The following is a 9874-nucleotide window of genomic DNA, read 5'->3' as shown; positions in this document are numbered from 1 at the left end:
GTCATTTGGAAAAACTCTCTGGGCCTACTCGTCTTGAGCATTTTTACTACCTAGAAAAATGTTAAAAGCTGAATTACATTTGCAGAATTACATTAGAATAGAAAACACTGTAATGCGTATTTAAAATAAACCTTGCAAGTTTGCAGGTCGACCCTCTTTGGCCCAAGGTCTAGCAGATCTAGACGATCTAGAAGTATCTATAGCCGATCGCTGCATCTAGGTGTTCTCTTCAATCTAACGACGATCAAACTGACAGCCCAATGAGCCAGGGTGAGGCTTGATTGACGCAAGAAGATTTTTCTAGGTGGGAATGTGGTCAATCTGGTGTTCCTCTTTCTAAACCGAAGGGGGGCCCCAATTGAAAGCCAAATTTACTGTTACGGCGGTCACCGTCTCAAATTTTCTGCCCTTAAAGAATAAGGTGAAGCTACGTGTAGATGGCTCGAGGGGATCTGGCCTCTTATGCTGATCACCTCAAGGTCTAGGAGGATCTTAAGTGTCGGATTTGCAAGGCGCCTCAGCATGAAATCTTAAGGCTCGTGACATTCTGAATCAAGGCGACTGACTCAAACGAAGAAACCTGAAAGGTTTTGACCAGGTTGATTATTAAAATATTAACATTTGATAGAAATAGCAACAAATTGTAATATACACCTATACATTTATTCTAGCGTTAAAGTTTAAAGAAAACTGGTGTAACATTGTGTTCTTTGCTAACAAGAACTACACAAAAGCGAAACTGGCGAAGCAACGCGGCCGCCCCGGCCCCGCACGTACCTGCTCCTCCTGCGGCGGCTGTAGCGGTGACAGTCATAGGCATAGTGGCCTTTCTCACCACACTCGTAGCATCTGTCATTGGGGTCAAAGGGGCGCCGGGCAGGGGGCCTGTCGTAACGGGAGCGCCGCGGCATTCCCGTGGACACTTCCACTCTCACCCTCGAGCCACATATCACCCTGCAACAAAGTCCGCGATGGTTTTAAGTTAAACGCTATAGTTTACCACACGACTACAAAAGCAAAAGAACCAGAGAACCTCTCTCTGGTCTTAAAACCGGCAAGCGTCCGAAATGCACACGTACTTCCCGTCAAGTCCACGCACGGCATCTTCAGCGTCCCGGGGGTCCTCGAACTCCACAAAGGCGAACCCCGGCGGGTTCCTCGCGATCCACACGGTTCTCAGCGGGCCGTAGTAGCTGAAGGCTCTCTCCAGCTCGCCTTTGCCCGCGCCCGTGCCCAGGTTGCCCACGTACACCTTGGTCTCTGCGGGAGCGAAGCGATGTCAGCGCCGGGACCGGGCTCAGGCCCAGCCCCCCCGCCGCCATCTTGTCCGCGCGACCCGTTCCCGCCTTCGCCGCGAGCGCGGCGCGCGCGGCCGCGCCCCCTCCCCCCACGGCCGCTGACGCAAAATGGCGGCGGCGACAACGGCAGCAGCGGCCGCCTCTCCTTCCTCCCTTCCCCGCCAGCGCCCGCCGGCCGCTCCGCTCCCCGCGGTAATCGCCCCTTCCTCAGACCCTCCTCTTCCTGCCCCCCGCGGATATCCCGGCCACTCGCGGCGCCCCGGGCGCTCTCACCGCCTCCATAGCGGCCGTAACGCGACATCCCGACGGCTCCGCCGCCCGCGCGCACGCGCTACCGCATGCGCCTGCCTCCTACCCCGTGCTCCCGCCCCCGCCCGGCGGCGGCGCGCATGCGCGAGGGGCGGGGCGTGGGGGGCGAAGCTCTCGCGTGGGAATTGGAGCCCTGCAGGGGAATTGCACCTTTCCTCGAGAAAGGAAGCAACGGAGCCTCCTGGTGGTGCTGCACATGATCATCTGCCCAGGAGAAGTAAGGCTAGCAGACCTTTCGGTCCTGGCATCTCTAGGGTGGGAGCAGTCCTTGGATATATTCAGTATTGGAGGCGGTATCCAAATCAGGAGCCAGTGGCACCCGGGAATCACGGGTTGCCTCCGGGCTGCCGCGGAGCCGGGCTAAGCGGTCCAAGCTGCTGCTCTGCTAACCTCTCCGAACGGGCAGGGCAGCTTGGGAGCGCAGCGCAGCAATCCCTGCAGAGCTGTTCCCACAGGAAAAGCGGGCTTTGTCCCGCAAATCGAGTGTTTATGGCTCGGTCAGAGCCAGGAGCTTCCAGTGGCAGAGTCACTTGAGTTGGGACAGCCTCACCTTTCTGTGACTATGATTGTCATCTCTGGCAACTGCTAAATTCCGGATGGGAGAGCTCTGGTAACTACACTGACAATAGTGGAGAAAAATGATCGGTAGGGATTAAACCTGAAGACTTCTGGAGTATTTTGCTCAAAAGGTATTTTGAACAAAATAGTCTCCAGTCTCTGATCCGGAAGGGAACCAGTTAAAAAACTAAAATGCATATATATAGATAAAAACAAATTATGTTTCTTCTTCCCACTGTTTCTGTTTTAAAGGGGAGCTGCTTTCCCATTGTGTTGCTTGGTCTTAGAATGAAAACAGATTTGCTATGCCTGCTTTTCAATAAACTATAACTGAAAGAGAGCAGTAGCTGAATACAGTGACACAAGCCATTCATAAATAGTCCCTGTAGTACTGCAGAAGTTGAATTGAGACTTAAAAAAAAATTACCTCAAGTCTGCAAAATATCTCATTTCATAGTATTTTTTCTGTAATGCTCACAAAACCATTGCATGCTCGCTTTCACAAATTACTGACGTGACCGGCAGCTTGTTTTGTTCATCCGTAGCAGCTTTTCCTTAGTGCTGTTGTAATAGAGCAGCCGCGGTGGGTGGGGGTGGGTATTGGAATCAAGCTTCTAACCTTCACCGCGGCACAGAAAAGTTTGTAAAGGCAACTCAAAACTGGGGAGCAAAAATTTCCTATTTTTATGTAGGAGAGGCACACAGCCTGCATCCATCCTTGTTTACGCCCAGGGATTGCTTGAAAAGGCTTGAGGTTTTTGCTTGCTGAAGCTGGCAGTCCCACGGCACTATCAGCTCCACCTCCTCGTTTTGCAGCCGGGCCTCGTACATGTAAACCTGTATGCAATTTATATGTACACCCGTAGTTAAAAACCCTCCGTGTCGGCCCATTTCGTGCTCCCAAACCCCCGGAGCGTGGCGGGGAGAGGCGCTCGGCAGCGGCAGGACGCGGGTGCCGCCCAGGCGCAGTTCCTAGGAGGCCTCGGCGGGGAGTGGGACGGGAACGGGGTAGGTGAGCGGGTTGGGAGGAGGGGAGGCTCAGAGCGCTCCTGCCTCATACCCCCGTGAAGCTGGGATGCTGCAAGCGCTCCCCTTGGCATCGCCAGGGAGCCTGCGGGGAACAGAGCTCCTTCCAGCCCTTAGTCCTCCCCGCACTGCGCTGCCCACATCTCCCTCCGGCCCCTTTGGCGGGGGGACGCTGTCATGGAATACAATGCTGGACGAGGGGTAGCTTTGCTCTGGGCAGTGCAGCTGGTGAAGGGGGAAACAGTGGAACGCACTTGCTGCTGCTCTGCCGTAAGAGATGAGGATAGAGCCGGGATCCAGGGGGATAACGCTTATCCATAGGTAGCAGAAGGGCTTGGACACAAGTGCTGTTCCAGCACACGAAGCAAAGTCGGTAAAATTTTACCTTCAAGGGACGGCGATCCCAAAGGTTTTGTAAGAGAGTAAGAGCAATAAATAGAATGTTGAAAGCATCGTGTGAGGCTTTGCTGGTGTGCCTTTAAAAGCAGGTGAACTGTGTGTGAAATTACAGAACTTCATCTGTATGCAAAACACTTGTGTGAACATCTGCTTTTAAAAAAAGGTAAATTTTACCTAAGACCAGTCTTTGTCCTGGAGGCAAACTCAGTTCTGATGTGAAAAGCAAAGCAAAAGGCACTCACTGCGTCTGCTAATTGCTCTGTTTGTTTTCTAGGTTCTGGATGTAGGAAATATGAATGACTGGCAGAAGAAGAGCCCTCTAGACTGGGAAACGTATGTGAACAAATTGGTGAAAGTTGTTGCGATTGAGAAACATGAATATGAAGGATGGGTTTTAACAGTTGATCCAGTTTCTGCCAGGTGAGTACCAAAGCTTTTACTTCTGTAAAACTAATAGAAAACAAGGGGTTTTTTTTGAAGAATAAAAGATCCCAAAACTGAAGTAAACTCATTTGGAGCAAAAACTGCACATTGGGGCTGTGTGTCTTGGTTTTTTTAACTGGCAAGGCCTAAGAGAAAGCAACATTGTAGTTTATAAAAATAAATAATTTAATACAGTGGTACAGCAGGAGGTCAGCATGAGCCAGGCGCCTCTGGAGAGGGACCCAGAACAAAGAAGTCCTTGGGCTTTTATACCCTTACAGCCTGTGTGCCCATTGCTCACCTGCTCCTCATGCACTCTGCATGTCCTTCTTGGTCCAGTGGTGATTTCTGGTCTGGGGTCTTCAGGCTCCAGATTGGATTCTTTCTCTGTGTCCCTGCAGACAGGCCATTAACTATTCCTGTCGAGTTGCAGCTTCTGCTGATGGCTGCAGCCTCCTTATTGTCTGGTTTGTACTTCCTGTGCACCTCCTCACTGGCTGAGCACGGAAAACTAAAAAGTCCATGATTCAGAGTAAGCTCTGCTTAGCAACAACCAAAACATCAGCGTGCTATCGACATTATTCTCATGCTAAATTCAAAACTCAGCACTGTACTGGCTTCTAGGAAAATTGCTAAAGAAATTAACTCTACAGCAGCCAAATGCATATCTGCAAATTGAAAGTTCACAGCTTGCAGCCTAAGGCTTCAGCAAATCCAGCTGCTTATGTTAAGCAAGTAAAGCTAAGGGAACAGCATACTAAATCACACAGTATTATAACTCTGACTTACTCTTATTTAAAGCTTACCTACGAAACTAAACAACTATAACCTCTTAACAATCCACATCTTTAGGACTGCTTTTAATAATATACCAAGCCCTGCTTTACAAAGAGAGCAGGAATGCAGGAATGTTTTTAATGCTTTAGGTGTTGAAATCCTTATCCTCTGTCCAGAGTTCTCATATCAGTGCCCTGTTTTCCCCTCTAGTCAGACACCCATGGAGGTAGAGTGGCTTCTTTGGTGTAGTGGCTTCTTTGGAGAGGAAGCAAGGAAAATCAACAGGGCATTGGACAGAAAGTGGTACCACAGGTCTCTGGTATCTCAGAAATAGGGTTTGAAAGGCAGAAGGCACCAGGGATAGGCAATCTCTTTGCTGCCAGAGCTCTTTCATACCTTTTTAGTTTTGAGCTTGTCCCAGATGAGCATAAGATGAAGGCTAGAAGTGAAAACATTCAGCTTCTGATGTATATCAGAAGAACTGGTTGTTGCTTCAACTCTGGAGTAGCTCTGATAGTCTTCTCTTGGAATTTGTTATCATTTTGGTAGGAAAGGTACATGCAGCAATGAGTGATTCTGGCGATGGTCCAGGCTGAAATCAAGGCATATATTTCACTGTACACAGCCCAGAAGTAATTACTTCCACAAAAGGTGATAACAGTAGATTAGTGAAGTGCTGGAATCATCAAATTCTGGAATTTTGGTTCCCAAAAGAGGAAGACAGTTGTTTGATATATGAGGAATTGATCCTAGAAATCAACAAGTTGCCTTCCTACCTGCGTTTTAGGACTTCCGGAATGCAAGTGCCCTTGGGAAAAGATGAAGCTTCTACAGCATGAGCCTGAACCTGCTGTAACGCGTCCTCTTATAACACTCAAGCTATTCTTATTTAAGAAACTAGCAACAGTTATAAAAAAAAATATTCTGTAATGATCCATAAATATTAATAAGTTTTCATTAAAAGGTTCTAGTGGTGTTAGCTGTCGCCATTGCCTTCAGTATTCAAAATGCTGAATGTATTGAAGGTATCATTGTTTTTGAAGACTTCAGGTTCTTCAGCAAGGTTGGGAAAGCTGCACAAAATTATTTAGATTCCAAGCCCTGATTTTAATGTATACTTTGCTTCTTTATTATTCTGCTTGATAGTGTCTAGACTAGTTTCAAATTCAAGACCACCAATTGCCTGCAAAGCCGACATTTTAATATTTTAAGGGTACAGCAGCATTCTTTTCAAAGAAAAGTGCTGAGTACTGCCTGTTGCCTAAATACCTGGGTTAGGCTGATGCCAATGAGCATAATTTCCAAGAATCTTTGCCTATGTTTCTTAGTCTTAAGTTAAGAACAGGGACTTATACATCCTTCTTTCCTTGACAGCATTGTCCTTGCAGCATTCCCGGAGAGTGAAAAGGTGTCCATTTCAGTTGTCATGGGCCATGCTGTCCAAGAGGTCGAAATACTGAAAGAAGGGGACAGTGAAATGAAGCAACGCCTTTCTCGCTTATTCACGTCTAAGGAAAGCAAAGCCTACAGCCTAGAGGAACTGGAGAAGAGGAAGAATGATTTGAAGACTTGGCTGGAAACAAACCACATTCCCGTGGCGGAGCAAGGGGAGTCGGGCAGGACACTGTGTGTGGCGGGGGTGTTAACAGTTGACCCCCCGTATGGCCCCGAGCAGTGCAGCAGCTCCAATGAGATCATCCTGTCCCGGGTTCAAGGTTTGGTACAGGGTTATCTGGAGAAACAACAGTGATGTCTGCTGTTTAAAGCAGGATTTGTCTTTAGGAATGGGTCTACCTGCCGTGTTTTAGGAACTGTGCTGGGTGTCAGTACTCACTGTTTGCAAAAGTGCTGGTTTTAGATACTTTTGTCTGATTTTTTTGGTATGTAAACAAAGGGATAAAACAAGCAGTGTAAACCAAAAGCACAAGCATTTTTCATGCACTATTTTTTATTAAAAGCGAACCGTTAGATAATGATGCTGTATTAAGCTGATTTATCACTTAATATATCAATTTAGTATTTTTGTAACAGTATTGTGAAAGGTGATATACAATAAATTTAACTGTGTTTTCCTCTGCCTTTAAATTTGATTTATTATCTAGTGGTGTAGGTATGTTTATTTGAACTTCTTACCAGATTATTTTTTCTTCTTTTTTTTTTAGAAAGAGAATTGTGACACTCAGATTTCCAAACCAGATTTTAAAAAGTTAGTTCAGAAAGCTGTTTTGTTTCGTTGTTGTAGTTGTTTAGTTGTTGTTTGTTTTCCTCACAACTGTTCTTGTTGTTAGAACATGAATTATAATGTTGTCCAAATTTGTAAAATTATTAGGGAAGGTTAGCAGGCAAAGTGCAAGTTTTAAAACCATTTAAAAGCATTCCCTATCTGTATTTGTTATTCTACAGCAGCAGTGATTGGAAAACCAGTGTTCTGTAAAACAAGAATTTCCTGCAATTCAGTAAGTTCGTTTCTTAATGCTTTTTTTCTAGTTTATGACAACACACAATGCAGGAATCATTGTGTGATTCCTCCTGAGATTATTAATCCAGTGAGGAGCCTTTAGAGCCCTCATTTATCTCACAGTGTATTTGTTTTGCCTTATTAGAAGCCAGCACCAAAACACATTGCTGTGCTCACATGCAGCTGAAAAGTCTGTCTGACTCTCATTAATAAAAGGCTCTCCTCATTCCTGCTGGGATTTATCTAAAATTACTTTGAATCTGTCAGGTGTCCATTTCTCTTTAGAAATGTCTGCTACGCGTGCACTCTTGCGTCTCTTGCGTGTGTGTCCCTGAACAGCTGACACCCGAAAGCTGCCTGAGGGGATAAGCCTGAACTCTGCAGCACCCGAAGTGTGCTTGGGATGGATCTGATGTGTGAGCCAGTGTCGGGTCGAACTCCGCACAACAGGTTTGGAACAGTGTGGGAATGCCACGTTATTTGGGAATGCCTTGTTGCGAGGAAGAAAATGCCCCTGGCTCTGCGCCGAGGAATAAAGACGGTGGTCTCAGCACCTTTGCCCCCAGCCTCAGCAGGGCCAGAAGCCCACATAAGTGACGCATGAGGCGTGCGAGGTGGGAAAGAGGCTCCGGTCCCTCTGCTCCCTCTCGGCACCGCCAAGGCGGGAGCGCTCACTGGGCCTTGGTGGGGGTCGAGCAGCCCGCGGCCACGAGGAGCGGCCGGCGGGGGCCGTGGCTGAGGGGAGTGACCGCACCCCCCCCACAGCCACTCCCGCCTGGGGGCGGGAAAGGCGCCTCCCTGCGGGATTCAACGCGCGTGCGCGCGCCCAAACCTCTCCGCTCTCGCGAGACCCGCGCGTGAGGAGGCGCGTGCCTGCACCGCCCCGCCCCTCCCCCCGGGGCGATGCGCAGGCGCAGCGGCCGCTCCCCTGTACAAAAGGTCGCGCCCGTTCGAGCCGGGGCTGTGGTCGGGAAGTCGGGACGATGTCGCGATACGGGCGTTACGGTAGGGGCGGCAGGGATGGTCAAGGGAGAGGGAGCGGGTGTTCGAAATCGTATGGGGGCTGCTACTGTTGCTGGGGGGTGCAAGAGCGGGGGGTGGAGCGGCGGCGCTCGCGCCGCGCTAAGAGTGGAATAAAGCCTTCGTCGCCTCAGGCTGCCCCTGAGAGAGGCGGCGAGGAGGGGGACGCGGGGGCACCCGCGGGCCCTGTGGGGTCTGTCAGGGCGGGGGGGGTGGGGCAGCGGGAGCGCTCTAAGATGGACGCGCAGTCAAAAATGGCGGCGGGGGGAGGGGCGGCCGCGTGCCTGGCGCGGCCCTGACATGGCGCCCGTTCCTCTCTCCGTCCGCCCACAGAGACCAAGGTGTACGTGGGCAACCTGGGCACGGGCGCGGGCAAAGGCGAGCTGGAGAGAGCCTTCAGCTACTACGGCCCGCTGAGAACCGTGTGGATCGCGAGGAACCCGCCGGGGTTCGCCTTTGTGGAGTTCGAGGACCCCCGGGACGCTGAAGATGCCGTGCTCGGCCTCGATGGGAAGTACGTACATGCCTAGAAGCGCTTGGACTGCCATGGCTGCAGTCTGTGGTCCCCCTACCGCCCCACCAACCGTTGATTTCTCGTGCTCGTTGTACGAGCACAGGTGTTCCTGTGGGTAACACACACTATGTCTTGCAGGATAATATGTGGCTCGAGGGTGAGAGTGGAAGTGTCCACGGGAATGCCGCGGCGCTCCCGTTACGACAGGCCCCCTGCCCGGCGCCCCTTTGACCCCAACGACAGATGCTACGAGTGTGGTGAGAAAGGCCACTATGCCTATGACTGTCACCGCTACAGCCGCCGCAGGAGGAGCAGGTACGTGCGGGGCCGGGGCGGCCGCGTTGCTTCGCCAGTTTCGCTTTTGTGTAGTTCTTGTTAGCAAAGAACACAATGTTACACCAGTTTTAACTCTTTAATGTTGTAAGTCAACAGGTGTATATCACGGTTTTATTTTTTGCTAATACATATAAAATGTTAATATTTTAATAATCAACCTGGTCAAAACCTTTCAGGTTTCTTCGTTTGAGTCAGTCGCCTTGATTCAGAATGTCACGAGCCTTAAGATTTCATGCTGAGGCGCCTTGCAAATCCGACACTTAAGATCCTCCTAGACCTTGAGGTGATCAGCATAAGAGGCCAGATCCCCTCGAGCCATCTACACGTAGCTTCACCTTATTCTTTAAGGGCAGAAAATTTGAGACGGTGACCGCCGTAACAGTAAATTTGGCTTTCAATTGGGGCCCCCCTTCGGTTTAGAAAGAGGAACACCAGATTGACCACATTCCCACCTAGAAAAATCTTCTTGCGTCAATCAAGCCTCACCCTGGCTCATTGGGCTGTCAGTTTGATCGTCGTTAGATTGAAGAGAACACCTAGATGCAGCGATCGGCTATAGATACTTCTAGATCGTCTAGATCTGCTAGACCTTGGGCCAAAGAGGGTCGACCTGCAAACTTGCAAGGTTTATTTTAAATACGCATTACAGTGTTTTCTATTCTAATGTAATTCTGCAAATGTAATTCAGCTTTTAACATTTTTCTAGGTAGTAAAAATGCTCAAGACGAGTAGGCCCAGAGAGTTTTTCCAAATGAC

The 9874-nt window shown here is 49.4% G+C and overlaps 3 protein-coding genes across 10 annotated transcripts in view; 2 read left to right on the top strand and 1 right to left on the bottom strand.

Annotated features, from left to right (window-relative positions):
• The window catches only part of SRSF7 (serine and arginine rich splicing factor 7), a 6979-nt gene extending 5308 nt beyond the window's left edge, over nt 1-1671 (bottom strand). The window contains exons 1-3 of one of the 2 annotated variants that reach the window (XM_027889213.1): nt 1572-1671; nt 1080-1260; nt 778-954 (exon numbers count right to left, since the gene is read on the bottom strand). In XM_027889213.1, coding sequence (XP_027745014.1) covers nt 778-954; nt 1080-1260; nt 1572-1599 — 386 coding nt within the window. In that variant the 5' untranslated portion in view covers nt 1600-1671. The other variant, XR_003571809.1, reaches the window with a different exon arrangement.
• Nucleotides 1385-7246, top strand: GEMIN6 (gem nuclear organelle associated protein 6). Of its 6 annotated transcripts, none has more exons than XM_027889214.1 (3): nt 1385-1490; nt 3865-4010; nt 6165-7246. In XM_027889214.1, the coding sequence occupies exons 1-3, from the start codon at nt 1407-1409 to the stop codon at nt 6538-6540; spliced, it is 606 nt and encodes a 201-aa protein (XP_027745015.1). In that variant the 5' UTR covers nt 1385-1406; the 3' UTR covers nt 6541-7246. The 6 variants fall into 6 exon arrangements, with proteins under 6 accessions (XP_027745015.1, XP_027745017.1, XP_027745016.1 ...); XM_027889216.1 differs by lacking the exon at nt 1385-1490 and adding an exon at nt 1740-1818 and having other exon boundaries at nt 3863-4010; XM_027889215.1 differs by lacking the exon at nt 1385-1490 and adding an exon at nt 1741-1824.
• Nucleotides 7247-8115: 869 nt separating this feature from the next.
• LOC114060058 (serine/arginine-rich splicing factor 7-like) overlaps nt 8116-9874 on the top strand; it is a 6188-nt gene continuing 4429 nt past the window's right edge. For both annotated transcript variants that reach the window (XM_027889227.1, XM_027889226.1), the window contains exons 1-3: nt 8116-8253; nt 8602-8782; nt 8921-9097. In XM_027889227.1, the coding sequence (XP_027745028.1) occupies nt 8232-8253; nt 8602-8782; nt 8921-9097 (380 nt within the window). In that variant the 5' untranslated portion in view covers nt 8116-8231. The remainder of the gene's footprint in view (nt 8254-8601; nt 8783-8920; nt 9098-9874) is intronic.

The sequence above is a fragment of the Empidonax traillii genome, unplaced genomic scaffold (genome assembly GCF_003031625.1).
Source record: "Empidonax traillii isolate 1590-97213 ecotype Southwest subspecies unplaced genomic scaffold, ASM303162v1 scaffold256:size688067, whole genome shotgun sequence".
In the NCBI taxonomy this organism is placed as follows: domain Eukaryota; kingdom Metazoa; phylum Chordata; class Aves; order Passeriformes; family Tyrannidae; genus Empidonax; species Empidonax traillii.
Note: the sequence above shows the minus strand (reverse complement) of the source record. Positions and strands in the feature narration are given on the sequence as shown.

What these genes read in the sequence shown, in the direction of transcription:
- GEMIN6 (XM_027889214.1), top strand. Translation starts at nt 1,407, where the DNA reads ATGGCGGCGGCGACAACGGCAGCAGCGGCCGCCTCTCCTTCCTCCCTT. An exon ending in CGGCCGCTCCGCTCCCCGCG is followed by an intron (nt 1,491 to 3,864) that starts GTAATCGCCCCT and finishes TTTGTTTTCTAG; the next exon opens with GTTCTGGATGTAGGAAATAT. An exon ending in GTTGATCCAGTTTCTGCCAG is followed by an intron (nt 4,011 to 6,164) that starts GTGAGTACCAAA and finishes TTTCCTTGACAG; the next exon opens with CATTGTCCTTGCAGCATTCC.